This window comes from Drosophila subpulchrella, chromosome 2R, assembly GCF_014743375.2.
Source record: "Drosophila subpulchrella strain 33 F10 #4 breed RU33 chromosome 2R, RU_Dsub_v1.1 Primary Assembly, whole genome shotgun sequence".
Taxonomy (NCBI): Eukaryota; Metazoa; Arthropoda; class Insecta; order Diptera; family Drosophilidae; genus Drosophila; species Drosophila subpulchrella.
Genome location: NC_050611.1, coordinates 16,247,800 through 16,273,428, shown reverse-complemented (window position 1 = coordinate 16,273,428; position 25,629 = coordinate 16,247,800). Strand labels below are relative to the sequence as shown.

General features: G+C 42.8%; 8 protein-coding genes across 10 annotated transcripts; 5 read left to right on the top strand and 3 right to left on the bottom strand.

Annotated features, from left to right (window-relative positions):
• The first annotated feature begins 335 nt into the window (after positions 1 to 335).
• LOC119550825 (serine-threonine kinase receptor-associated protein) lies at positions 336 to 5,371 on the top strand. Its single transcript, XM_037859769.1, has 3 exons — positions 336 to 848; positions 4,190 to 4,855; positions 4,918 to 5,371. Exons 1-3 carry the CDS (start codon positions 728 to 730, stop codon positions 5,115 to 5,117), a joined length of 987 nt encoding a protein of 328 aa, XP_037715697.1. The 5' UTR covers positions 336 to 727; the 3' UTR covers positions 5,118 to 5,371.
• LOC119550826 (eukaryotic translation elongation factor 1 epsilon-1) lies at positions 5,243 to 6,687 on the bottom strand. Its single transcript, XM_037859770.1, has 3 exons — positions 6,528 to 6,687; positions 6,151 to 6,456; positions 5,243 to 5,549 (listed from the first exon to the last, which is right to left on the bottom strand). Exons 1-3 carry the CDS (start codon positions 6,606 to 6,608, stop codon positions 5,397 to 5,399), a joined length of 540 nt encoding a protein of 179 aa, XP_037715698.1. The 5' UTR covers positions 6,609 to 6,687; the 3' UTR covers positions 5,243 to 5,396.
• Positions 6,688 to 6,859: 172 nt separating this feature from the next.
• Positions 6,860 to 8,365, bottom strand: LOC119549825 (putative gustatory receptor 59f). Its single transcript, XM_037858103.1, has 4 exons — positions 8,304 to 8,365; positions 7,339 to 8,248; positions 7,134 to 7,286; positions 6,860 to 7,076 (listed from the first exon to the last, which is right to left on the bottom strand). Exons 1-4 carry the CDS (start codon positions 8,363 to 8,365, stop codon positions 6,975 to 6,977), a joined length of 1,227 nt encoding a protein of 408 aa, XP_037714031.1. The 3' UTR covers positions 6,860 to 6,974.
• A 136-nt stretch (positions 8,366 to 8,501) lies between these two features.
• LOC119551900 (putative gustatory receptor 59e) lies at positions 8,502 to 9,817 on the top strand. The gene is made up of 3 exons (XM_037861513.1): positions 8,502 to 9,437; positions 9,493 to 9,648; positions 9,710 to 9,817. Exons 1-3 carry the CDS (start codon positions 8,502 to 8,504, stop codon positions 9,815 to 9,817), a joined length of 1,200 nt encoding a protein of 399 aa, XP_037717441.1.
• A 518-nt stretch (positions 9,818 to 10,335) lies between these two features.
• On the top strand, positions 10,336 to 13,176 carry LOC119549836 (sodium channel protein Nach). Its single transcript, XM_037858115.1, has 6 exons — positions 10,336 to 11,027; positions 11,095 to 11,191; positions 11,254 to 11,357; positions 11,438 to 11,516; positions 12,137 to 12,491; positions 12,917 to 13,176. Exons 1-6 carry the CDS (start codon positions 10,336 to 10,338, stop codon positions 13,174 to 13,176), a joined length of 1,587 nt encoding a protein of 528 aa, XP_037714043.1.
• A 149-nt stretch (positions 13,177 to 13,325) lies between these two features.
• On the top strand, positions 13,326 to 16,683 carry LOC119549835 (protein brown). Its single transcript, XM_037858114.1, has 8 exons — positions 13,326 to 13,719; positions 13,801 to 14,033; positions 14,493 to 15,085; positions 15,148 to 15,342; positions 15,415 to 15,520; positions 15,578 to 15,679; positions 15,740 to 16,196; positions 16,274 to 16,683. The coding sequence occupies exons 1-8, from the start codon at positions 13,560 to 13,562 to the stop codon at positions 16,459 to 16,461; spliced, it is 2,034 nt and encodes a 677-aa protein (XP_037714042.1). The 5' UTR covers positions 13,326 to 13,559; the 3' UTR covers positions 16,462 to 16,683.
• LOC119549834 lies at positions 16,452 to 20,858 on the bottom strand. Its single transcript, XM_037858113.1, has 9 exons — positions 20,579 to 20,858; positions 20,301 to 20,373; positions 19,204 to 20,243; positions 19,012 to 19,146; positions 18,817 to 18,951; positions 18,693 to 18,754; positions 18,019 to 18,632; positions 17,754 to 17,914; positions 16,452 to 17,692 (listed from the first exon to the last, which is right to left on the bottom strand). Exons 2-9 carry the CDS (start codon positions 20,370 to 20,372, stop codon positions 17,089 to 17,091), a joined length of 2,823 nt encoding a protein of 940 aa, XP_037714041.1. The 5' UTR covers position 20,373; positions 20,579 to 20,858; the 3' UTR covers positions 16,452 to 17,088.
• Positions 20,859 to 21,390: 532 nt separating this feature from the next.
• LOC119551599 (vacuolar protein sorting-associated protein 21) lies at positions 21,391 to 25,494 on the top strand. 3 transcript variants are annotated; one of them, XM_037861001.1, is made up of 3 exons: positions 21,391 to 21,735; positions 23,112 to 23,245; positions 24,371 to 25,494. In XM_037861001.1, the coding sequence occupies exons 1-3, from the start codon at positions 21,693 to 21,695 to the stop codon at positions 24,977 to 24,979; spliced, it is 786 nt and encodes a 261-aa protein (XP_037716929.1). In that variant the 5' UTR covers positions 21,391 to 21,692; the 3' UTR covers positions 24,980 to 25,494. The 3 variants fall into 3 exon arrangements, with proteins under 3 accessions (XP_037716929.1, XP_037716931.1, XP_037716930.1); XM_037861003.1 differs by lacking the exons at positions 21,391 to 21,735; positions 23,112 to 23,245 and adding an exon at positions 23,969 to 24,042; XM_037861002.1 differs by lacking the exons at positions 21,391 to 21,735; positions 23,112 to 23,245 and adding an exon at positions 24,017 to 24,116.
• The last annotated feature ends 135 nt before the right edge of the window (positions 25,495 to 25,629 follow it).

Sequence of the window (25,629 nt, the reverse complement as noted above, 5' to 3'; positions counted from 1 at the left end):
CTGGCATACGATAGTTTTGTGATTTTGCCAGTGACTTTTTAATACATGATGGCCGCGTTCAGCAGAACCGCTTGGAATTATTTTGGTATATCTAAAGGGAAATTATCATACATACTAATTCTATAAATACTTAATTTTAATAAGTTATCAATGGTAAAATTCCAGCGTAGTTTTCTTCCTACACCACCAGTTGAATATCTGAAAATGTGTTAATACAGTTGATAAATTATTAATTTAGTGATGACAAAAACATCGATTGGCTGCACAAAACATCGATGTTGCCACAAATCTTAAAAACATCGATGCTTAGCTGTTTCCATCGATGTTTTCCACCTCTACACACTGCTTCCAATCGTCCATCCACAACAACAACGTGTCGCGTAATTATTTTCCCCTCTTGTTTATAAAATTCAGCGCATCAAATTGTAAATACACTGCCAAAAAAAAATTAGAAAACCCAACAACAGTTGGAGGAGCGCAACAACAGCAACACGAACTTCAGCAACGAACGGGAAAATCATTTATCGAACGGACAGTGAAGTGCTATTAATTAGGCGAAACAACCAATTGAAGTACAAATAAGCCCCAAACACCGCCAGCTACAGATATTCAATAAGTGCAAAGTTTGCAAGATTCTCACTAGACATAACGGTCGCTACACTCGAAGAAAAACACACACACAAGTATTAAGGAGGCAGGAGTGGAAATCGAGAGATACCCTGCAATAATGGCTGCCAACAACTTGCGACAAATCCCGCTCACCTGCAGCGGGCATACGCGACCCGTGGTCCACCTGGACTTCAGCGACATCTGCGACAGCGGCTACTTTCTCATCTCGGCCTGCAAAGGTAACAGAAATCGCCATTCCAAATCGCATGCGATTAGGCGTCCTTGTGCGCTATATATAGACCCTGTTCCGTCGTCGCACAGTGGGTGCATTTCTCGAAAATCGTATTGAAATTGTCTGTCTTGGTTTTTAGATTGCAAAGTTTCGATACTCTTCTCAAAAAACCCGAATATTCTTGAGGAAGCACTTAACTTAATAAGGTAATCGTATTGAAATTGTCTGTCTTGGTTTTTAGATTGCAAAGTTTTGATACTCTTCTCGAAAAACCTGAATATTCTTGAGGAAGTACCTAGCTTAATAGGGTAATTGTATTGAAATTGTCTGTCTTGAGTTTTAGATTGCAAAGTTTTGATTCTCTTCTCGAAAAACCCGAATATTCTTGAGGAAGTACTTAACTTAATAAGGTAATCGTATTGAAATTGTCTGTCTTGGTTTTTAGATTGCAAAGTTTCGATACTCTTCTCGAAAAATCCGAATATTCTTGAGGAAGTACCTAGCTTAATAGGATAAACGTATTGAAATTGTCTGTCTTGGTGTTTAGATTGCAAAGTTTCGATACTCTTCTCGAAAAATCCGAATATTCTTGAGTAAGTACTTAGCTTAATGGGGTAATCATATTGAAATTGTCTGTCTTGGTTTTTAGATTGCAAAGTTTTGAACTCTTCTCAAAAAATCCGAATATTCTTGAGGAAGTACCTAGCTTAATAGGATAATCGTATTAAAATTGTCTGTCTTGGTTTTTAGATTGTAAAGTTTCGATACTCTTCTCGAAAAACCCGAATATTCTTGAGGAAGTACTTAGCTTAATAGGGTAATCGTATTGAAATTGTCTGTCTTGGTTTTTAGATTGCAAAGTTTCGATACTCTTCTCGAAAAACCCGAATATTATTGAGGAAGTACTTAGCTAATAGGGTAATCGTATTGAAATTGTCTGTCTTGGTTTTTAGATTGCATAGTTTCGATACTCTTCTCGAAAAACCCGAATATTCTTGAGGAAGTACTTAGCTTAATAGGGTAATCGTTTTGAAATTGTCTGTCTTGGTTTTTAGATTGCAAAGTTTTGATACATTTCTCGAAAAACGCGAATATTCTTGAAGAAGTACTTTGCTTAATAGGGTATTCTTAAGTCTTCTACAGTTTTCGTGGTCCTTTACAGGTTTTTTATATAAAAAATAAGTCCCGGTTTATCACGCTCAGGATATGCCGGAAATCCATGTTTCTATCGAAAACATGTATAATTTATAGATTTCTATTAGGAAAAGAAATCGGGCATAGGCCTAGGTTTCTTTCAGTTCAAGGAATAAAGTTTTTTATACATTAGGACAGTTTAAGATTTCAATAATTTTTTTCAAAGTTCTTTTAGATTGTCTTTTTTCTCTACCTTTCTATTAGGTAAAGAATAGTTCTTCTAAGTATAAAAAAAAGAATTTTTACGAAAATGTAGATGATTGGAAAATATATTTGAAATAACTGTTTTCAAAAATATAAACCTTACTTATTAATTGTCGAACAACAAGTTAATAATCTTGATACCTTCAAAACCAAAGTTGTTGATAGGCAATCTGTTAACGATTTGTAAAAAACATTTCATGTGAACAGGTTATCCAAACTACTTTAAACATATGTATAATGAATAATTTTCATACATAGAAATATATTGTTAGGGTAATGGGTGTTTTAATCAACTCTCACCGAAAAAACTTAATTTTTAAAGAAATATTGTTAGCCTAAAGGGTGCTATAAGCACACCACCAAAAGGCCAAGTCAATCACCAAGAAAACAAAAATGGTATTGACAGTGGCAGGGGTTCTTTGATAAATTATTGTTTTCGCAGAAAAGATGCTGCATCAGATCGGCGAAACATAGGCAAAACATATGTACTTACTACATGAGCAAACACGATTTAGCACCGTCTAGCCTGCGCGCCACCTTGACCCAAATGCAGAGTCATTCATCGCGAGCGAAACCTGTTTGCTGAGTGCGAGCCCGAACCCTTTTCCCGCCACTCGCATGCTACAAAATTCGCGTTCTTTGCCTTGAGGTGTCAGCTAGTCGATGCGATTGCAATTGCAATTGCATTTGCTATTGCTTGTTTTTTGTTTGAAAACACTTTGCATTCGTTGCTTTCGCTAAATGTTGCTTTTATGCGGAAAGAGCGTATTCCCAGTGCAAGTTCAAGTTGATTTCGTTATCGCCTTTTAACGTACTGGCTTCCCCTTGTTTAGCAACTTTTCGAAACTTTGCTCGTTTGTGCTTTCGGTTCAGTTCAGGAAGCGCCTTGAAACTTCTATATTTATATGCTGTGTATATGCAGCTGCTATATGTACGCTGCGGGGAGATCTGGAAGTCATCAGGAAGGTTATGACCAGGGGATACTCTTACCCGGCATTTAGGTTGCGATGCAGAGATCATCAAAAACATCTTTACATTGACAATCATCATACGAAAGAGATTCTAGTCAGTTAATACTTCTTTCCAGCAATAATGTTAATACTTTGGGATTCTTAATAACATCCTTATAATAATAAAAAAGCTTTCTTCAATATAGAGTATGAAATATAGTTACTAGAATTCTGTTTACCTTGCTCATTGAGACAGTATTTGTTATGAATCATTGGCAAATTTAAGGCCAATTACTTGTATAAATTAGATTGGGGAATTACAAGTTAATTCAATATTTTATTTAATTTGTTTGTTTTTCATTATGGAATTATATATTCTTTTTGATCATACAATATATTTTCTAGAATTTTCTTAACATATGAAATGGAATGAATATAATAAACATCTATATTAAACATCTTTAGTCCTTTAGAACTCCTTAAGTTTCCAAATTAGATAGCGAAATAGAAATGATTAAAAATGGCGTAATATAAAATATAATATTATGCAGAAAAAGCTACAGAAAATCCTTGCAGTTTCTATATAAAAAGCAGTTTAAGTTCAAAACCATCTGTGCAATTATAGAAGACCTTCAACTTGTCAGAGTTTTTCCCACTGCCCATTTGCTTAGCAGATTGTTTGTTAAAAATATAAACGCGAACGGGTAACCATTCACATTTGGAAATTAAATGTGGCTTTGATCGGGCTAACAAGCCGCGTTCCTGCACTGCAGCCATACCCTGCATCCCGATCCCGCCGCTTGGTTGGTGCAGTGCAGGTGACGTGAACTTGGGGAGCTCGCTTGCATGATTGCGAGCGGCAGCAGCCAGGTCGTTGGCCTTGGCGGCAGGCATTGAGTCAAGGTGGCTTCCGTTCGCTAATTTATGCACGCACGCTCCCCGGCGAGCGAAAGCGAATGCAACCGACGACTGACCGAGAACTGTGCTCTGAATCTTGCAGATGGCAGCCCGATGCTGCGGCACGGCGACACCGGCGACTGGGTGGGCACCTTCGAGGGCCACAAGGGCGCCGTTTGGAACGCCACCCTCAATCGGAACGCCACTTTGGCCGCCTCTGGAGCGGCCGATTTCACCGGCAAGGTGTGGAATGCGGTGAGCGGGGCCGAGATTCACAGCTTCCAGCACAAGCACATCGTCAAGAGCGTGGCCTTCGACATGGATTCCGAGAACATAGTGACTGGTAGCAACGAGAAGCTGGTGAGGGTCTTCAACCTGGAGCAGCCCGAGGCACAGCCGGAGGAGTACGCCGGACATGGAGGTGCCATCAAGCGAGCGCTCTTCTGCCGCGGCGACAAGTGCATCATCTCGGCGGCCGAGGACAAGACGGTGCGCCTGTGGGACCGCATGACGGGCATCGAGGTGCAGCGCCTGCAGTTCAACAGCAATCCGAACAGCCTGGAGATCTCCAGCGATAACCACATACTGACCATATCGCACGGCTCCTCGATTAGCTTCTGGGAGATCGACACGCTGAAGAAGCTGAAGGAGGTGAAAGTGCCGACGAACGTGGCGTCGGCCAGTTTGCATCCGGATAAACATGTCTTTGTTTGTGGAGGCGAAGACTTTAAGATGTACAAATTCGATTATATTACAGGCAACGAAATTGGTAGGGAGTTAGCCATGTGTACTTAATGTAATCTTGATACTTAATAATTTAATTCCTTACAGAATCATTCAAGGGTCACTTTGGACCCGTGCACAGCGTGAAATTCAGCCCCGATGGGGAGCTCTACGCCAGCGGCTCCGAGGACGGCACTCTACGGCTGTGGCAGACCACCGTGGGCAAGACCTACGGCTTGTGGAAGTGCACCGAGCCCACGGACCTGGGCAACTCCCTCAGCTCGCCGCGCGAAGTCCAGGCGAACTGATGTTGGCGCAGCAGGAGTCGCTGCTACACAGCCCACGCTGCACCGGCGACGCAACGCAAGGGCATGTGATTCGGAGCTACGGCTGAGATCTGTCCGATTACCAAAATAACAACTCGTAATGTGGGTACAATAACGATTCTTCATATTCCAACGCTGAACTCTCTCATTGGCATTAAATGATAATCACACACAAAACTACATTGTGAAAAATGCAATAGAAATAAATAACTTAAGTGTCGCATTTGTGACGTGAATGGATGCAGAAGTTCCGTGGTGGGCTTAGATGTGAGTGCCTGTGGCCCAGCCGTGCAGGTAAATGGTGGTGAAGTTCAGCAGCGTCTCGCCCTGGTGGACCTCCGGGCGGTTTTGGAGGTGATCGAACCAGCGGGAGAGATTCAGATAGGCCTCCTTGTCCACAGGCGAGAGGGATTTCTAAAAGGATTGACAGGGGTTAATTTAGCATTATAGATAAGTGATGGGAAATGTTTCTGGAAATTAAGTTTTCAGTTCCGTTTTTATATATGTACTAGTACGAGACACCTTAGTAATGGACATATATTAATCTTTTTAAATTTAACTTTCATATGTCGGATTTATAGATATTAAAGATTCGGGAAATGTAATCTAACCGTATATTAAAAAAAGGAGAAAATTTACAGTTTTGGATATATGGTTAAAAAAATTAATAGGTTAAAGGTTAATTATCTTTAATTTTTATATTTTGAAAGAACCTGGTCTAGATGTATGGGTCCTAATTAATATGTTATATACATTATCCAACAAGGGTTATCATTTTTTTTAAAGGTCCCAGACTATTCTTCGATCATTCTAAAACAAATCTAAGCTAGTTTTCTTCAGTTTGCTACAATAACCACAAGTCTACCTCCATTTATCCATGGTATCTTTATGATATAATGGTCTGTTTAGCTGGGAATCACTTTAGTTGACATAAAATAAAGCTTACAAGCTGGGATACACTATTCCTGGTCACAATAAACCCCTACTTATTAGTAATAATCTTAGATAAACTCACCACAAGATCGTAGATGGCATAGTAGACGGCCAGGTCGGCCAGCGTGATGAAGTGGCCCACCAGGTAGGATTTGCTGGCGAAGAGCTTGTTGAAGTCGGCCAGGAGTTGCTTGGACACGTGCTTGTCCTTGGAGCCGGGCGCCACGTAGAGAACGGAGAACTCGATCCACTGGTACACCTGGGCCTCCACCTCCCGCGACACCTTGCTGTTCTGGGCCGTCTCCGACTTGGATTCGCTGGCCAAGCTCTCCAGGATTGTGGCGAATCCGGCCACGGTCTTCTTTTGGCCACTCGTGCGCGTTACGACCTTCACAACAGAAAATAAATTGGAGGGGCCGTGAGCATTATTCGATTTGGGGTCAACTGCGTCAGCTATACCTGCTCCTCGTTCAGCTGCACCTTGCCGGGATTCACGCCCAGGCAATTGGCAATCTTTTGCACTGTTGCAACGTCGCACATGTCAGCAAAATTATAGTTATTTTGGCAAAAAAACAAGAAACGATACTCAAGATTGGCAGACAGGGTTGCACGCTTAACCTGCGCCCTGTGAATTATCGATAAGTTCATCGATAATAAAGGCGCTGTTTTTAAAGTTGAGCGAAGGTACAGACCTCAAAAAAACTATATTTAATTTTTAGTTTAATAATCCTGAACTGCTTAGCATCGTTATAAATATAAGTATTTTCCTTAATGAAATAAGAATGTTAATATTTTTTGTGGTAACCATATTAAATTATGGAGTGTTTTCTTTAATATTTAAAATAAACACTTTTCATTATCATATTTATTAATTTTTCTAAAAAGAATATAAGTTAAACATCCATTTTAATTTTTGGTAATATTTCCCTGAACCGATTTAGCTAAAGCCTCATAGGTGACATCATATTGCAGCAGAAAGATGAAAAAATCAGCAGAGGCTACTAGCAACTGGGAAACAAATTATAAATATATTTATTAAAATAATGGTAAAGGAGGCAAACTCACCGCTGTTAAATATTTGAGGTTCAGATCTATTACTCCTCCCACCACATGCTGTCGTATATTCGTTCGCATTTGAAGAATAAAGTGGTTAATAGTATCCTGAAGATCGTTGCCAGAGCACGAGACGCCACTTAATAAGGTCAAACACTTGGATTGCTAAAATAGTAATAAATTATAATAGTTTAGATAGAACTTTAAGACATCTCACCTCGTTCTGGATCTTTTGATTAAAGTACAGGATGCTGCAAACCTTTCCCAAGTGCATGGCCAACCAGAGGAGCATGTAAAGCCACTTGACAAAGTCGGTCAACGTTGGATTCTCTATGCCCTGATAAACCAGGAACAAGACCAGGTTAAAGTTCAAGAAACATCCCACAAAGAGGAGTACAATAGAATACTGAAAAGTGCGGTTCACCAATCTGGTAAAATTGGTCAGATCTGCGTGGTGCAGGCGAAATCTTTGGACCTCCGCTTTCCGAGGGTTAAGTAAGTGTAATATTTCCCGCTCCAGGTTTTCGGTTACCTTCCTCTGACGCCATGCGATTCCTTGGAGCAGCAGGTAGTACTGAATAAAGGATAAACTGCTCATGATATTGGGTAGCACATAGCTGTTAATACTCAAAACCGTTTTAGATATCACAAATTTTTGACTCCAGACATCTAAGATAACGGCCAGACAGGTGAAAATCCCCACCAGAAACAGCTGCAGCTTAATAAACCTCTTGGTTCTCGGATAATCTATGGCATAACCCCTATCCATATCCGATCTTACAATACTCTCTATGACTTTTGGAACCGAGTTCCTCCATTGCCAAGTGAGAAGCATGATAACAAATATATGGATCACATAGACTGCAGATTCAATGGAATTTAGGTAGCGATCCAGTGAAACTCTGTGTATAGTGACGAGCATGAATTCAAAGTAGGATGCCATGGCGAAGTTCCCATACCAAATGATCATCCAAATTAGATGGATCAATCGATAGAATCTATTGGGGCAGCCGGGAAGAATAGTAATAGGTGCTGTATTTGCCAGAACGGAGATGAGTAGTAACCAGTGAAGGGTATTATGAAGCTGCGTGAACCTCTCCACATATTGCAGGTGGTAAGAAGATGGTCTGCAAGGTCTAGAAATAAGGTTTATAGGAACTTTTTTAGTTGGTTTTTCTTTACCCTTCCTTTAACCAAGCTTTGAGTTTGCGACGTTTCGTGAGCGGTTTCTTCAAGCTCCACATTATAACTGTTCAGGATTTATAATTCCTTATAACCATTTAACCATTCATGTCAAGACCTTCTACCCAATCATTAATCACATCAATTAAAAGTAAACTCCTTTAATCACTTTTAATCATTAATTGTAAAGACCTCAGGATGGACAGTTCGTATTGGGTGAATCTCCTGCTGACTATCAACCGATTTCTGGGTGTATTTCCCAGTGGAAGAAGGGGATTTCTCCGCTGGCTCCACTCTCTTTGGTGCCTGTTTCTACTTTTATACATCTGCATAGGAAGCATTTGTAAGTTAGTGGAATTCAGATTGGATATGCCCACCATCGAAAAACTACTCTACTTGATGGAGTTTCCGGGAAACATGTCGACTATTGCCATCCTGGTTTACTATGCTGTATTAAATTCTCCCCGTTCTTATGAAGTGGAGTTGCAGATTCATCGCCTGATTAGAGGACTCGAAAGCAAAGCTATTCGTATTGTCTATAAGAAACAGGGTCAGAGAACTCTTCATCTAATGGTGACGGTTATAGTTTTCCATGTCTTGTGTTCTGTGGTGGATATGATTAACTATAACTTTGATATTTGGTCCACTTTCTATAGTAACAGTGTCTATAATCTGCCTGCTTTAATGATGAGTCTTGGGGTACTCCAGTATGCCCTACCTCTGCACCTCCTTTGCCTTTTGCTGGAGCAGATGAGTATATCTGTTGAAGACTTGAAGTTGCGACAGAGACCCTCGAGGGATATAACCAAATTGGATGCCGGATACGAATCCGCCTTTGCTGTTCTCGTGGACGCAGGTGGAGGAACTTCCTTGCTTATCGAAGAGATGCGGTCAACCTGCAATCGTATAGATCTAATCCACAAGGAGTTACTATCCCGATTTGGTCTTTACTTGCTCCTAAACATGATAAATTCTTTGATTAGCTTTTGTGTAGAGCTCTACTTTCTTTTTAATTTCTTCGATAATCCCCTATGGGAAGAATCAAAGTTGGTAGTGTATCGCCTGTTTTGGTTGGTAATGCATGGAGGTCGTATATGGTTTATCCTAGCGGTAAACGAGCAGATACTGGAACAGGTAATCACTATAGTTTTAAAGTGGAATACCCTTTGATACATACATATATTCCCAGAAATGTAACCTCTGTCAGCTGATCAATGAGTTGGAGGTGTGTAGCTCCCACCTGGAAAGGACCATTAATCGTTTTCTGCTGCAACTCCAGACCAGTATTGACCAACCCCTGGAAGCTTGTGGAATCGTGACATTGGACACTCTGTCTTTGGGAGGGGTAAGTCGCCAATTAACCCTTTTGTTGCCACAATTAATGTACAGCCTTTGTCCATCGACAGTTTATCGGGGTCGTGATGGCCATTGTCATTTTCCTCATACAAATCGGTCTGGGCAATAAATCGCTAATGGGAGTTGCCCTCAACAGATCCAATTGGGTTTACATTTGAGTGAACAAAAATATGTAGATCAAAACAAGAATTACCCTATAATTTAAATAGTATAAATAGTTGTCTTATAATTTTATAATAGTATTATTATATCAATAGTATAAATAGTTGTCTTATAATTTTATAAGATTTGGAGATAGGTGGTTTACTTTTAAGGAACGGATATCATAATTTAAATCTATCTATGTTTGATTCATAATATTTGTATCAAATAATTATTATCAAAACCTCAAATATCTGTTAATCTATATTTTATTTATTTAATTAATATTAGTAATAAGTTAAGTAAAATTTCAAACAAGATATAACATATTCAAATAAACAAGAAATGATATAGAATAATAAATAAATATGTTTCATAAGCTCTTAGTTTTCTTTAGAGTGTATTAGTTTTTGGTAGATATGCCAGTGTTAAGGACTTTTATCCCATAGCTTATTGAAATCGAAAAAGGGTTACAAGTAGTCTTATTTAAATAAAAGCCGTGGAAAACAACCTTTTATTTTCATTCAATGAAAGAATGTCCAACCAGCGACTGAGACTCTGGTTTAGGGGAATATCCGGCAGGATCCTCCGAGGACTGTTGGCCTACCTTCGAATGTTCTTGGCTGGCTGCGTAAGTTACTCCGGTCGCCTGCGAGATGTGGTGGCTCAGGCAGGAGCTGAAACGGGTCTCCTGGCACTGAGTTTGTGCGTCAATCGGAGTATTCACCTACTGGAACGCCTTTTCTGGCTGGCGGTGGTCATCAGCAGTGTGATTGCCGCACTGGTGCTCAGTCGCTTCCAGTTGGAGCGTTACTTCAGCTCACCCACTGTGATCTCCGTGGATCGGGATTATCGTGGATGGAATGGATCCCTGCCGGCAGTCACCCTGTGCTACTACGACCACATCGATTCCTTCAAGGCCAATGAGTATATCCAGGAGGTGTGGAATGTGTCCATTATTGACGAGGATTACTTCTACTTTATGGACTTCCTCTACGCGGTGGTGAATGCCACGGCGGGCAACTACGCCGAACTGGCTAAGTTTTCGGAGGACGAACGCTTCGATCAAATAGATCTCTACGAGATGATCCAGCGGGTGGATCGACCCTTCGAGCAGGTGATCAGCAGCTTCGACTCTGGATTCCAAGTCCATGTGCAGAGGGTGATGACAGAACGAGGATCCTGCTACGCCATCAATTCGCCCATGTCCACGGTGCTGAGTGGCCAGTGAGTCTGGGATTAGAATGGGGATATTTAAAGTTATCCTGCCATCATGGATCCTCCTCCTTTTCAGACCCGTTGCCTACGAGCTGATGCCGCAACCTTTATCCTGCCAGTATGGCAAACAGCAGTGCTACATTCGAATGGATCTGTATGAAAGCACTGGAGTGGTGGGTGCACAATAGCTTCCATTGTTAGGAACTGTAACGAAAATATTAAGTCAACCTTTTAGATAGACGTCCACTCGCCATTTGAGGTTTCGGCCACAGAGGCGAACATTGTGGCCCTGCACAAATCCGACGAGATAACGGCCTCGTTCAAGGTGCTAGAAACGGTGTAAGTAGACCAGAACCCCAGATTTAGATCCAGACAGACCCTCCATAAAGAGATTGATTTATATGCTCTCCCGTCTCTAGGGCATCGAAAAATTTACGCCAACTCAGTGTGGCGCAACGCAAGTGTGTGTTCAACAATGAGGAGACATCCAACCTAAAGGTATATGTACACTAATAAAAAAATTAATAAGAAATTACACTCACTTCAAAACAAAAACTATAGACTAGACTACATTTTACAAAGAGGAAAATGGAAAGGTGCTCTTTTTAATGTCTAGTTTACATTTAACATACAATGGTAAAAATTATACATGCTTCCAGTTAATATTAATTTGATACTGGAACTTTTTCTTTCTGTGCATATAATCCACCTTATCAGGGCGAAGATGTTCTGGTATTGGAGCGATGCCCTGCGTTTCGGTTCGGCAAATAAACAAATTTCTCGAGTCAAATAGAAACGCAGTCTCTGATAAGCCGTATCAGTGCAAGAAACTCAAATGTACCTCATAAACTCCCATGCATAATGCCTGGAATTTATGAAAATTATAAACTTTTAGCCAAGCACGTGCTATTGTATTTATATAAGATTTATAGTTTTTATTCATTTATTTACCTGATAAAGATTTTTTTATCTTATAATCACCTTTTCTATTTTTAAAAGAAACTTTTTAAACATTTTATTCGTATTATATTAAGATTACGATTTGAAATCAGTTTGTTTTTTACTTTTTAAAAACATTTACTACTGAATCCGTTATCCACCTTTAATATTATAAACAGATCTACAGCAAATCCCTGTGCCTGGCCCGATGTCGAGCGGTTATGGCCCTGGAGATGTGCAACTGCGTGCCCTTCTTCTATCCGTTTGTCGAGGGACCCAGCTGCAATCCCGCCGGATTCGAGTGCCTGTTGGACTTCAAGTGGCCCATCTGGGCACTGCACATCTGCAAGTGCCCCTCCACCTGCACGGAGATCGAATACACCATGCAGACGGTCAAGAAGAGTTCCTGGGGCGTCAAGAACAACGAGGAGGTGGCCAGCAGTGAGACAGCCACCTCCAGCTTCCGCTGGGATCTGATCCCTCCTAAAGTCCGCATGCGACGGGATGTGGTTTACAGTTTTGAAGACTTAGTAGGTGAGTTTACTAAAGTTCAATCTTAACATTTCTAGAAATATAATAGAATACTAAATTTGATAGTCAATAATACAATATCTTAATTGTTAAAGCTCTAATTGATATCCTGTTAAAAAAATGTATGTTAATGTGATGTTTTGATTATAATTTTTTTAGGATTAGGATAAGTTTTATACTGATATTAATATTAGCATTGATCATATCTTGATCTTGATATTTCTATTCTAATTTTTGTTTGTATGGAATGTTTAAGTTAAATTTCTTAAGTAACATTACAAGATCTTAAATATATCTTGATCTTGATATTTCTCTTCTAATTTTTGTTTGTATGGAATGTGTAAGTTAAATTTCTTAAGTAACATTACAAGATCTTAAATATATACAATTTTTGTATTATTCCATCTAATGTCACTTACTCTTTCCAGTATCCTTCGGAGGAGTCCTGGCCCTTTTCGTGGGCGTCAGCGTGATGGGACTGGTGGAGATGGGGCATGTGCTCATCTACAACTTGCTGCTGGACATCTTTACTCTCCGCCGCGTGGTTTTTGGCCGCCTGAGGCGGTGCTGGCGAAGAGACGACCGCAAACCGGAGGCGAACCACCTCAAGAGCCGACTGCACCACTTCGACGACCGCCTCTCTTTGGCCGACACCGCTGAACTGCCTCCATTTGACTATGTGAATTGATAAGCGACAATTAGCTGGCAACCCAAATGCGGTCAAAAGTTTAATGTTACTCGGGGGGTATGGATGGGATGGGGGCCAGAGGTGGGCGATGCATCTGTTGGGGGTAGAAAACCATGTCGCCGGCATCGGCGTTGCCCAGTTGCCGCTCAGTCTTCCACGCGAACAGTCGACTGTGTTTGACCGCGATTCCGAATCCCCATTCCCCGTGACAGATTTAAGGTTTCTCTCCCCAAAGATCCCGGGTAGATATGCAAATACATTGTAGACGGCGAACCCTCAGATAAGATAAGCCTGCACTGGAGGCGATAAGTCGGAAGATCAAACAGTCAGAACTACAAAGTTTATAATCAGAGGTGACTGAACCCCCAGCAATTAGGATTTAAATGCAGGAATCCGGCAGCTCGTCGGGTCAGGGACAGGGAGGTCCATCGCTGTGCCTGGAGTGGAAAAACCTCAACTACTATGTGCCCGCCCAGGAGCAGAGCAACTACAGCTTCTGGAACGAGTGCCGCAAGAAGCGGGAGATAAATATCCTCCAAGATGGTAAGTCAATGCTTCGGATGTGGATTTATCGATGGGAATGGGACTGATTTGCGGTTCGTCTCCGATTGATTTGATTTGCAGCCAGCGGGCACATGAAGACCGGCGACCTCATCGCCATCTTGGGCGGATCCGGTGCGGGTAAGACCACGTTGCTGGCGGCGATTTCGCAACGGCTGCGTGGTAACCTGACCGGGGATGTGGTTTTAAACGGCATGGCCATGGAACGGCATCAGATGACGCGCATCTCCAGCTTTCTGCCTCAGTTCGAGATCAATGTGAAGACGTTTACCGCCTACGAACATCTGTACTTTATGGTGGGTCCTTTTTATAATAAGTCCCACATATCTGTAATATATAAAATCTTTACTTGATTTAAATTCGTATTTCATTTTTTCCATTAAATAATAATAATATTCAAAAAAATGTATTAGAAAATATATTAAATTGCATGTAGAAAAGGTTAACCCCAGATATAAGTTATCACTAAAAAGTCAGCAAGATCGAATGAATCTGAGCTTCTAAAAAATCCAATTGTTTTCTAGGTTTTCAAGAAAACTTCCAACTTGAAAAACAAAATCAAGAACAGTTTCATCTCTATTTTTTCTGAAAATTAACCTTGAAAGTTCTTTCTTCTTAATTTCAAGAATGTTTCTTCTCAAATAAGTAAGAAGATAAATTCTTAAACTGAGAACATATGATCCTAGCTTTTTTCCTTCTGAATTTTTTTTAGATAAATATATTAATAGTTCGACTGATTAACCTGTTCTTCCCAGTCCCATTTCAAGATGCACCGCCGCACCACAAAGGCGGAGAAGCGACAAAGAGTGGCGGATCTCCTCCTGGCAGTGGGTTTGCGAGATTCGGCTCACACCCGCATTCAGCAGTTGTCAGGCGGAGAGAGAAAGCGACTCAGTTTGGCGGAGGAGCTGATCACCGATCCCATATTCCTGTTCTGCGATGAACCCACTACTGGATTGGACAGCTTCAGTGCCTACTCGGTGATCAAAACATTGAGGCACTTGTGCACGAGGCGACGGATTGCGAAGCACTCCTTGAATCAGGTCTACGGCGAGGACTCCTTCGAGACACCCAGTGGAGAGAGCAGTACTAGTGGCAGTGGAAGTAAGTCCATCGAAATGGAGATCGTCGGCGAATCCCATGAGAGTCTGCTACAGACGATGCGGGAACTCCCGACACTGGGAGTCCTGAACAATAGCCCCAACGGAACCCATAAGAAGGCAGCCATCTGCTCCATCCACCAGCCCACGTCGGATATCTTCGAGCTCTTCACCCACATTATCCTGATGGATGGCGGTAGAATAGTCTACCAGGGACGCACCGAACAGGCGGCCAAGTTCTTTACAGAGTGAGTTGGATTTTCTATTTGAAACTCTATATAGTATAGAATAATCACATACTTTTTTTTAGCCTGGGTTACGAACTTCCTCTGAACTGCAATCCCGCTGATTTCTACTTGAAAACCCTGGCCGATAAGGATGGGAAGGAAAATGCTGGGGCTGTGCTCCGGGCGAAGTACGAACACGAGACGGATGGACTCTACAGCGGAAGCTGGCTGTTAGCCCGCAGTTACAGTGGGGATTACCTAAAACATGTGCAGAACTTGTAAGTACTAAATGGTATACCCTTTATAATATATTATTTAATAAACACTTGGCAAACCCTTCACCATTTCAGCAAGAAAATACGCTGGGTATATCAGGTGTACCTATTAATGGTGCGATTCATGACTGAGGATGTGCGAAATATCAAGAGTGGCCTCATAGCCTTTGGGTTTTTCATGGTAAGTGTAACTTACACTTGATCTAAAGAAATTCTAATTAATTATCCCCAACTACAGATCACTGCTGTCACATTATCCCTCATGTATTCCGGAATCGGTGGACTTACTCAGCGAACAGTTCAGGATGTAGGCGGCTCCATCTTCATGCTGAGCAATGAGGTCTGTACCTTCTGAGCATTTTGCATTCCATACCTTCCATTTTAATGTATCCTCCTACAGATGATCTTCACGTTCAGTTATGGAGTGACTTATATATTCCCCGCCGCTCTGCCGATTATCAGAAGGGAGGTTGGTGAGGGCACCTATAGCTTGTCCGCCTACTACGTGGCCCTCGTGCTCTCCTTTGTTCCGGTGGCCTTCTTTAAAGGATACGTCTTCCTGTCGGTGATTTACGCCTCCATCTACTACACACGTGGCTTTCTTCTGTACTTAAGTATGGGCTTCCTCATGAGCTTATCCGCGGTGGCAGCCGTCGGCTACGGGGTCTTCCTCTCCAGCCTTTTCGAGTCGGATAAGATGGCCTCCGAATGCGCAGCGCCCTTTGATCTGATCTTTCTAATTTTTGGTGGAACCTACATGAATGTGGATACGGTGCCTGGCTTGAAGTACTTGTCACTCTTTTTCTACTCCAACGAGGCACTGATGTATAAATTCTGGATTGACATCGATAACATCGGTGAGCTTTTAACAATTTCATGAATAATATAGAAATATTAAACAATTTTAATCATGGTTTCCCATTACCCCTTTCAGATTGTCCCGTCAACGAGGACCATCCTTGCATAAAGACCGGTTTGGAGGTCCTTCAGCAGGGTTCTTATCGCACCGCTGATTACACCTACTGGCTGGATTGCTTCAGCCTCATGGTTGTGGCAGTCATATTTCACATCGTCTCTTTTGGTTTAGTAAGACGATACATTCATCGCAGCGGTTACTATTGATTGGGGCGCTTTTATTATACTAATTTCAGTTTACACTCTTACAGGACTTGATTTCAGCTTAATTTCAGTTGTATTGAGTACACACGCGATTTAGTTAGTTAAAATTTGTAATTTTTAAGCACAAACTGTTCTTAATACATCTAAACTTCAGTGGAAAATATTGCATTCATCAAACTTGAGTCGCATAAAATAAATCCCATATAGATCCTATATGCCATTGTTAAAAAAAAAATTGAATAGTTGAATTTTAACTAAATTTGAGTTCACGCAAAAGTCTTGGGCGAGTCTAGGGGAAGGCGATCTATAAGATCTATACAAGATGTATTTTACATATACCTATTGATACGGTTGTCTGCCATTATATGTAAAGTATTGGTTTTTTAAAGAGACCTGGCAGTTAAATAAATTAAGCTAAAACAACCAAAAAATAATTGAAACAATAAACGGTGAAAACTTTCTGCTTACGTTGGCGAATAAGATAATTATACATATGGTTGCTCCTTTGCCAATCCCGACATTTTCCGGATGGAATGGATTTTGGAACATATTTGTATCTAGATATCGTACCGATGCATTGCCGCTGTAAGCACTTGTTCTTTAAACAATTATCTCTTCAACTCTACTGTCTTAGCAGTCAAAGGAAATCTGCCGCTTGGCCTTGCCGCCAGAGTTGTTGCTGTTTCCCACGGGTGGCATTTGGAACTTCCGGGCCGAGCCGTTACTTCCTCCACCTCCAAAGTAGGGACTGATGTTCTGCTGGTCCTTGCCGGTGAAGTTCTTCTGCGCCGACCGACGCGACTCGCAGTCCATGTTCTCGCGCAGCGCCAGTCCGCCCAGGTTGCTCTTCGACGAGCTGTTCTGCAGCGTGGCATTGGGCCGTATGGGTTGCCGTTCCTTGCAGAAAAGATCCTCCGAAATGCGGTCCACTATACTCGATTGCGTATCCAAGCAGGTGTTCGTCGGCAGGCTCATTTGACTCAGGCCAAATGAATCAATGGAGTTCTCGCTGCCAAAGATGTTGTGCAGCGAACGAGCCGAGCCGGCCACTGCTCCTGCTACTGATGTTTGCGAAAGCAACAGCTTACGCTGGGCAAACTCCTCGGGACCGATGTAGCCCGAAAGGCGGGTGCTCGACAACCGCTTGGCCTCGCTCTCCTGACTTCGCGCCTGCAGGTAAATGTCATCCGCGTTCTTTCCCGCAATAACGCTAAAGGCGAATTTCTTGGCCAGCCTGCCGAAGACGTAGAGTTTTAATAAAGCGTATAGCAGGATTATCCGGATCCCGAACTCACCTTAGCAAGGTTTCGCTATTACTGGACGAGTGGCCCAGGTAGAATTCCTGGAAGATGCGCTTCACAATGCGCGTAAGGTCGGCAGCATGCTGACGGAAATGCTCGTGCTTCGGAGTAATTTTTTTCTCCTGCAGTGCCTGCGACACAGCCCAAAGCAGTTTCTGTGGCAATGAAAATAATAAGTTATGACTCTTATAGTAAACAAATCGCTAGCATGGAAATAAAATATAAGCCATGTTGCTTATAAATTGTTTTTATAATGTACCTTTCGCTGGTTATCCGTCATACTGCTGTTCGGCGTGGCGCACATCTCCGACTGAGCCCGTTGTAGTTTACTCGCCAGAGGCGTACCGCTTGCAAGGGAGAAGGAGCCGCTTACCAGGTTGCTACTGCTGCCGCTCAGTCCAAGACTGAGCCGCGATTGGCCAGCGGGAGTAGCCACCTGCTGCGTCAACTTCAGCTGAAGACCCGCCGTGGAGGAACCAGCTCCAATGCAGAAGCTCTGACTCTTGATCTTCAGAGCGCGAGGCGTCAAACCACTAGGCCCACTGCTCTCCGCGCGGAACAGTTTGCTGCTCTGGCTGGCCATATCAGCGGAGTCCTCATCATCGCAGGCGTTCCTTTTCCGCTTCAGAAGTGACTCCAGCTGATTACTACCGCCCTGGTGGTCCGGCGAAAAGAGAGCCCGCTTCGATCGTTCCACGCGATTCGCAATCTCCGGCTTGAAGAGTGGCTTGGGCGGCATAAGCTGCTGTTGCTGGAGGTTTTTGGCCGGGCTTTGGAATAAGGCACGCTTGGAGGTTTCTCTCGAAGGTCCTGGCTTGATGAGATCGGTGCGATAGAGGTGCTTACGGGCGGATGAGGATGGCGTCTTGCGGGCTTAAAAAAACATATTATTAATTTTCGAAATCCACTAGCTTATCTTATCACAAAACATACCTTTCTTCTTGCTGCCCGGCGTCTTTCGTTTGGGCGTGGCCTTACGTTTATTTCGTGCTTTTCTGTAAATGAATTGCATATAATATAGTTTGGGTTTGGATTGGAAATCATTTAAGGAACACACTTCTTATCCAGTACTATTTGTGGTCCAATTGAGCTGTTGAGCTTCTGTGAGTTGGTTGCCAGATTTGCAGATGAAAATATGGCACGACGCTTGGCCAGGTGACTTAGGCGATTTCCAGGCGATTGGGTTAACATTCTGGGGAGAGTTGGGCTTAATAAGTATAGCGATCTGAGGGTAATCTATTTAGTTACTCACTTCATCCGCATGTTTCGCTTCTTGGCACTCGAGGGGGAACGAACATAGGAAGTGGCGGTTTCCACGCCCACATATCGGTCCACCACGGACATGCTGAGGTATTCATTTTGTTCGGCAGCCTTGTTCAGATTGTAGCTATGAAGGCACAAGTGTTATTTTGAGTAAGAAAAGCATATTACTCGAAGGTCTTACCTCAGTCCATGATGTCTCACGCCAAGCACCTCCCGCCAGCCCATGTTTTGAGCCTCTGAGAGACTGTGGGTGGGTCGAAACAACGAGCTGGTTTCACTAATGCCACTGTCCTCAATTGTGGGCGTTGAGGCTGGGGCATCCTTGGCGAGAAAGTTGAGTACGTTGGTCTTCATGCTAAGCACCATTTTGATGACGTCCACATCGGGCGTGGTCACCGTGGGCGGCGGACGGACTCCCTGAAGGCAGCGCCGTATCCGCCGATAGAGTTCCCGCTCTCGCCTGCAGTTCTCCAAGAAATGCGATCGGGGATCGTTGGCGTTAAGCTGGGTGGCCGACATGTCCATTGTCTGCTCGTCCACAAAGCTGGACTCGGTGGGGCCAGTCAGCGAGCAGCGGGCACGTACATCGCTAGTGCACTGCGACTCCTCTAGCACCTCGGGCAGATCCTCCAGCCTCGTGGCGGGTTCCTTCTCCACCTGCTCATCGTTTTCTCCCTCCTCTTCGCTGTCGGCAAAGAGATCGGGCGATCGTTCGTTATTGAACTTCTGCGATGTGTTCAGAGAGGTTTCCAGAACGGTGGAGAGTCGGGGATTGGAGGGTCCTGGCTTCTCCTGATCCTCAGGTCTCGCAGTCAGACTTTTGATTTTGCCATCGAAGGAGAGGCTGCCCGTTGTCGTGGTGGCTGTGATGGCCACCGACACGGCCATGTCCACGGCATTGCAGCTGTTCTCCTCGATGAGGGTGTCGTAGAACCGGGGAAAGACAATCTTGCCCGGCGAGGGGCGACGGACGGCAGGGGGTTCAACCTCGGGCAGCTTGAGGTTCTGCAGCTGGGAGCCATACAGACGCTTGTTCACCTGGCCATATGGGCTGTCTCCGAAGCCAAGGAACTGGGATTCCTGGCTGCTTGGCTTCTGGTTGGGTGGCGTCGGGGTATCGTTACTCGGTTGGTTGCTCAGTGGTTTCGGTTTCATCAGATACGGCAGATTCATGTGCTCCTCGTCAGATATATGGCCCTCATTGTTTTCACTGAGCGAAGACTGTAATTGGAGGATCTTCAGTAACTTTAACCTAGTAAGGATAGCAATTAATCTTACCCCGCTTCCTGTAGAAGGCTCCGATTCGTAGCTGTTGTTTATTTTATTCCTAATCAAGTTGCTGGTGGCCATTCTTTAAATAAAAATAGATTTTTTGTTGTAGTTTATGACCTGTGGTTATTTTAGGCACGCGGCATTTTGTACAGGCTCGTTGCAGTTTTTGGAGCTCTATGAGCCCTCAGGGAGCTCCACTAAACCCGGGAAAACGAAAGCGAAAGTACACAGGCGGCATTTGCCTTATCTCCGCCGCCAATCAATCTTGATGAAAGTGCATTTACCTTTTGGAAATGTGGCACTTTTCCCAGGTCGTGGGAAAACTAAGCCGCCCAAGCGAAAAACGCGCGTAGAAGTGCAAGTTTTGCGGGCATTTATCGCGGTCGAGTCGCACGCTTCGAGCCTCTCCGAAGTGTCCAGTTGTGCGCGCGACCTTTAAGTACTTAATTCATTCTAACTTTTTACTTAAAACACCTTTAATTAGCTAATTTAGTTGTAAAACACTGTTGTTAAAAATCTACTTATGCAGGAACATCTGCCCGATTTTGGCGGTGGTACTAACGCGTCTGTGAAATGCCCTTAGTGATGGGCGATAGTTTTGCTATCGGCCGGCGGTCACCAAGCGGTGATCACGGTTGTGACTTTTGATGCGTATTAAATATTTGGTTATAGTTATAAGAAAGATATGTATTAAGTATTTGTATTTCTATAAGCATGATTAGGCATGTGAACTAGTTTATGTTTTTAAGAATTAGAAAAAGAGTATCATAAATATCAAACTTATCAACAATCATACAGTTTCCTTATTAAAAAGGTAAGCTACGTTTGATCCAACGATCCAACAATAAATTGAGCTTTAACTGCATTGCAGAATTAGAGATTAAAAATAATATTCTTTCGTAAGCTAAATACAATTTCTAATACCCTTTAAGTTTTGGAAAATAGCATTTAATTAATTTATTAATTTAAAAAGTTGTAATAATTTATTTAAAAAACCACCTTTGTGGTCTTTTGCTGGTTCGATAGTTTTTGTACTATCGGTGACATCAGCTATCGCCACTGGTGGCAGTGTCAGCCCTGGTAATCAGCTGTTTTTCGTATATGGCACAATAACAACAAGTCTTTAAATTTATTAAATCTTTTATCTTTGCTGCTGCCTGTGAGCTTTAAATCGTAGCGTCCCTTTCGAAAGTCCCCACCGAGTGCGATAAATTCAGTTGTGACCAAGAGACTGTACGTGGAGGGCCGTGAAAAGGCTATAATTATCGCTTTTCAGTTAGTGGCCCTACTAGCAACAACAACAACCAGCCAATAACACATCATCTTTTAATCCATTTTACGGAAAACGTCACTTAACCCAACGAAAGCGATGCGATTAACCCGCTAATCTCGGCGAAGATGCGCGGAATTGAGGGCAAAGTGGTTGTTCTAGGCTCGCGAGGTAAGACTACACGCCCTGACCTCCATTTTAATGCCTCTTTGGGTTCCATTCATAAGCCCCGATGATCCGTATAATGCAAGTAATTCCTGTAATTGCCCAGTGATAAGAATTTAATACTCGGGGTGAGCCGATAAGCAGCAGCCTTGAACTGCACTCCCTCCAATTGGGAATCCGAATCCGGATTTGGAACCTGCAATCTGGACTCTGGAATCGGGTTGATGCTGAAGAAAGGCTGAAGAGCCGGAGTGTCTGGTTGGGATCCGGCTTATCTGTCCCCGGAATTCCACCACTGACGAAATCTACACTTAAAGATGATGTTCCCTTTAGGAAGTTTCCATTTAAGAAGATATTTTACAGTACAGATATTGTTATAGGACATTTGTATTAAAAGGACAAGGTCAGTTTTAAACGTGAATAGGCATAAATAGTCTAAAATTGGCAGTTGATAATTCTCCGAATATTTCTTCAAAGCTTGGATGTACCTTAAATGGATTTTCAATTTTAAATTTTAATTTTCAAAATATTCACTTATATAATTTCCAAGTTATACCCCAACGCAAAAGCTTTTCCAGTGTAGTAGGCTGTTGAATTAGCAATTTAAGTTAGCTACAAGGTCAAGTAAAGTTTACCTAGACACCTATGTATATAGGTAGACACCTTTCATATAAACTCCTGTCTACATATGTGCTTGATTTTCGCCAAACAAAGACCTGCATTGATAAAAAGGCGGTACTTTTCTCAAGATATACATGTGTTCTTCCCATTATCATCGGATGATTCAGTGCATATGTATACTGCAGCTATAGAGGCAGATTCAATGGCCGATCAGTCATAGAGGGGCTTTTCTGAACCGCAAAAGTGTGCTCAAAACAAAGGCTCTCGTGGTTGGTGCGCGATTTCCTTATCAGTGTTTACCACCTTCTGTGGGCTGGTGCGTCTCCAATTTTTGTTTATTTTTACTTACTTTGCCATGATTAATCAGTGGTCAATAAATGCGTGCGCTGTGTCGCGTTCACTGAATTCAAGCTGATAAGCTGGAAGGTATTATATTTGAAACAAAAAAGGGCTCACAAGTACACAGCAAAATATATTTGTATTTAAATAAAATGATAAAACATTTTTTTCTATTTAAATATAGGCAATTAATTAATTTATTTATTGCAGAAGGTAGTCAAAAGTTGATATGGTAAGGTTTTTATAAGAAAAACATCGGGTTTGATAATAAAAATCCTTTGCAAAAGGACACAAAAGGCCTAAATATTTTATATTTACAAGCTTACCAACATGGAAACATCCCAAAATATACCTTAAAAAAGATTATGAAATTATAAATATTGATTATTCAATTAACTGATTAACTTTTTTGTCTATTCCAGGTGTGGGCAAAACCCGTTTGGTCATCAGGTACATAAAGAACACCTTGCACCGGAGTGAGAGCGAGGTCCCCACGATAGCCGTGTCCTTCTTCACGTGCAACATCATCCTGGACGAGGTCAAAATTAAATTGCAAGTGCGTATCCGCCAGTAGCCAGCATATGTATCAGTGCACCCAACTCTTTCGGGGGCAATCGCAAATGGAATTGCCTCGTAAAAAAGCCGAAGCCAAAGGCAAAGCCAAAGGAATTTGCCACTGCCCCACGCCCACTAATCCTATTTGCCGGCTTGGCTGCCGGAACGCTAATCTGGGTTTATTCCGCCACTGGCTTCGCCACGGGTCCTGTTTTTGTCCAACTCCGCCTACGCCCCACTGTTTCGGTCACTTTATTTGTTTTTTATTTTGCAATTTCTGCGTCCGCTGCACTTTGTGTGTTATTCGCCTTTTTTTTAAGCGAGCTTTCGTCTTTTTTTTATAGTTTATTGATAAGCTAAACGAGAGCGGCAGCAGCTTCCCGCATTGCAAAAGGGTTACCACCCACTTGGCCCCGGCTGCCATATTTACTCTTGGGTGATTTCGATTTTATACGCAGCCATATAACAATGGCCACTACAATAACAGGACGTTTACTTTCCAACGCCGATCTATTTTTACCCTAACAGGATTTGTTCTCATTTTAGGTAGTTTATTTTTTGGCTTTCTTAAAGCCTAGAATAACCTTTGTAAAAAACTATTGCTCCGGCTGTCGAGGGTTCAGAATATTTCTTTAGGTTCTTTAAATTAGTAAAGCTTTTTGTAAAGAGCCTTCTTTAATGCATACCAAATGAAATAAGAAACAGGTCAGATTTGTTTTCTTTCCAGTTGACCTTTATCCATAGCGTGGTGTGAGTTTCGCCAGACCAGCAGAAACAGTCGTCGTCTGAGCACAATAAGTATGAATACATAATAGGATATAGTTTTCGGATTCCGCTTGTTAGTTTCGCATGCGGGGCTCTTTGTTTCTTTTGTGAGTTTTTGTGTGCTTCGATTTAGTTTCGCCAATGAACATGTCGTTGCCCCAAAATTTTTATGAAGCGCATAAAGAGGAGTCCCCTCGAAAAGACCTGGAGTACGGATCCCACATCGAATATGATTGTTATTGCTGTGGGAAAACCCGTCCATAAAAACCGCAATTGCAGAATAAGCGCTGAATGACTCAATTAAAGTTCAAGTGGAAGCGAACGAACTCTAACCAGTGGTCACTTTCTCTCTCTTTTGTAGATTTGGGACACAGCTGGCCAGGAGCGATATAGGGCGGTGGCGCCCATGTATTATAGAAATGCCAATGCCGCCATTCTGGTCTTCGATCTGACGCAATACAAGACCTTCACGGAGATCAAGTCGTGGATTCAGGAGCTGCATCGCAATGTTCAGGACCCGATGATACTGACGCTGGTGGGAAACAAAATGGATATGCAGCAGCAGCGAGCGGTGTCCAGGGAGGAGGCCTTTGTGTTTGCCACCTCCATTGGGGCCACCTACTTCGAAACCTCCACGGAAACGGATCAGGGACTGGAGCAGGTGTTCATCTCCACGGCCCAGGGATTGGTTCGCCTGGCGGACGAGGGCAAGAGTCCCTCGCTGCGCTCCTTTGAGTCGAGTGATTCGCTGGCCTACACCAACACCAACACTGCCTTCAGCCACACGGTGGCCGCCTTGGCCAGAAGCCCGGGAAACGCTGCCTTTCGGCTGCCCTACGTTGATATAGGATTGGCGGTGGAGGGCGAGGATGTGAAGACCAATGGTGTGGGACGGCTGGAGACGGCGCCCTGGAGCATTGAGCACATTGCCCTCGGCGAGGTGGAAAGGCCCAGTTGGTGCTGCTACTAAGATCTACATATACGATCCCTAGGATCCATCTCTGTGAAAGAACCAATGTGATGTCGTTAACAGAAGCAGACTGTAGTTCGAATACGGCCAGTTCAAGGGCCAACCAGCATCGTTTAAGCAATGACCCAACCCAACTCTAGATATGCAAAGACCAAAACCAGCCGACACAAAAGCAAGAAGCAAACTTGGCTTGAAGCTATGTATTAATACACTGATTAGGCTAGATCCACGATCCACCCAATCCACTGACAAGGCGCTGGGATTGTCCGCTTCATTGTAATCTTAACTCTAGATCCTAAGTGTATACAGCAATTGCCGCGTGCATATTATGACTCTATATATTTTTGTCTCGCTCTAAGCCCATTTGACTTACCAATCATAAGATTAACTTACACAAGAACAGGGAACAACACTCACCAAACACTCATTCACAAAACATTTGAACCCAAAACACCAATTCATGTACAAAGCATTTTATACTGCATGCATATAGTAAATATAAATGTAATAATGTATTTGGGGCGCTTTGTCATTTCGGGGGTCGCCCCGCCCCCAGTGGCGAATCATCGGGCTAACGGCAATGCAAGTGCATTAACTTGGCCATTAACGCGTTAACTTAACGTGTAATTGGAATTTAATGGCCTCATAAC

Bases quoted from the DNA above. Each gene is read 5' to 3' on its own strand.
- LOC119549836 (XM_037858115.1), top strand. From the start codon at position 10,336: ATGTCCAACCAGCGACTGAGACTCTGGTTTAGGGGAATATCCGGCAGG. The intron at 11,028-11,094 runs GTGAGTCTGGGA...CCTCCTTTTCAG, and splicing joins TCCACGGTGCTGAGTGGCCA to ACCCGTTGCCTACGAGCTGA. The intron at 11,358-11,437 runs GTAAGTAGACCA...TCCCGTCTCTAG, and splicing joins TTCAAGGTGCTAGAAACGGT to GGCATCGAAAAATTTACGCC.
- LOC119551599 (XM_037861001.1), top strand. From the start codon at position 21,693: ATGCGCGGAATTGAGGGCAAAGTGGTTGTTCTAGGCTCGCGAG. The intron at 21,736-23,111 runs GTAAGACTACAC...TGTCTATTCCAG, and splicing joins GGTTGTTCTAGGCTCGCGAG to GTGTGGGCAAAACCCGTTTG. The intron at 23,246-24,370 runs GTGCGTATCCGC...TCTCTTTTGTAG, and splicing joins AGGTCAAAATTAAATTGCAA to ATTTGGGACACAGCTGGCCA.
- LOC119550826 (XM_037859770.1), bottom strand. From the start codon at position 6,608: ATGTGCGACGTTGCAACAGTGCAAAAGATTGCCAATTGCCTGGGCGTG. The intron at 6,457-6,527 runs GTATAGCTGACG...TCTGTTGTGAAG, and splicing joins TGCAGCTGAACGAGGAGCAG to GTCGTAACGCGCACGAGTGG. The intron at 5,550-6,150 runs GTGAGTTTATCT...CAATCCTTTTAG, and splicing joins ATGCCATCTACGATCTTGTG to AAATCCCTCTCGCCTGTGGA.
- LOC119550825 (XM_037859769.1), top strand. From the start codon at position 728: ATGGCTGCCAACAACTTGCGACAAATCCCGCTCACCTGCAGCGGGCAT. The intron at 849-4,189 runs GTAACAGAAATC...TGAATCTTGCAG, and splicing joins TCTCATCTCGGCCTGCAAAG to ATGGCAGCCCGATGCTGCGG. The intron at 4,856-4,917 runs GTAGGGAGTTAG...AATTCCTTACAG, and splicing joins TATTACAGGCAACGAAATTG to AATCATTCAAGGGTCACTTT.
- LOC119549825 (XM_037858103.1), bottom strand. From the start codon at position 8,365: ATGTGGAGCTTGAAGAAACCGCTCACGAAACGTCGCAAACTCAAAGCT. The intron at 8,249-8,303 runs GTAAAGAAAAAC...TAGACCTTGCAG, and splicing joins AAAGCTTGGTTAAAGGAAGG to ACCATCTTCTTACCACCTGC. The intron at 7,077-7,133 runs GTGAGTTTGCCT...TTTGTTTCCCAG, and splicing joins ACCTCAAATATTTAACAGCG to TTGCTAGTAGCCTCTGCTGA.
- LOC119551900 (XM_037861513.1), top strand. From the start codon at position 8,502: ATGGACAGTTCGTATTGGGTGAATCTCCTGCTGACTATCAACCGATTT. The intron at 9,438-9,492 runs GTAATCACTATA...ATATATTCCCAG, and splicing joins ACGAGCAGATACTGGAACAG to AAATGTAACCTCTGTCAGCT. The intron at 9,649-9,709 runs GTAAGTCGCCAA...GTCCATCGACAG, and splicing joins ACACTCTGTCTTTGGGAGGG to TTTATCGGGGTCGTGATGGC.
- LOC119549835 (XM_037858114.1), top strand. From the start codon at position 13,560: ATGCAGGAATCCGGCAGCTCGTCGGGTCAGGGACAGGGAGGTCCATCG. The intron at 15,680-15,739 runs GTCTGTACCTTC...ATCCTCCTACAG, and splicing joins TCTTCATGCTGAGCAATGAG to ATGATCTTCACGTTCAGTTA. The intron at 16,197-16,273 runs GTGAGCTTTTAA...TACCCCTTTCAG, and splicing joins GATTGACATCGATAACATCG to ATTGTCCCGTCAACGAGGAC.
- LOC119549834 (XM_037858113.1), bottom strand. From the start codon at position 20,372: ATGGCCACCAGCAACTTGATTAGGAATAAAATAAACAACAGCTACGAA. The intron at 20,244-20,300 runs GTAAGATTAATT...CTCCAATTACAG, and splicing joins AGCCTTCTACAGGAAGCGGG to TCTTCGCTCAGTGAAAACAA. The intron at 18,755-18,816 runs GTGTGTTCCTTA...ATTCATTTACAG, and splicing joins CAAATAGTACTGGATAAGAA to AAAAGCACGAAATAAACGTA.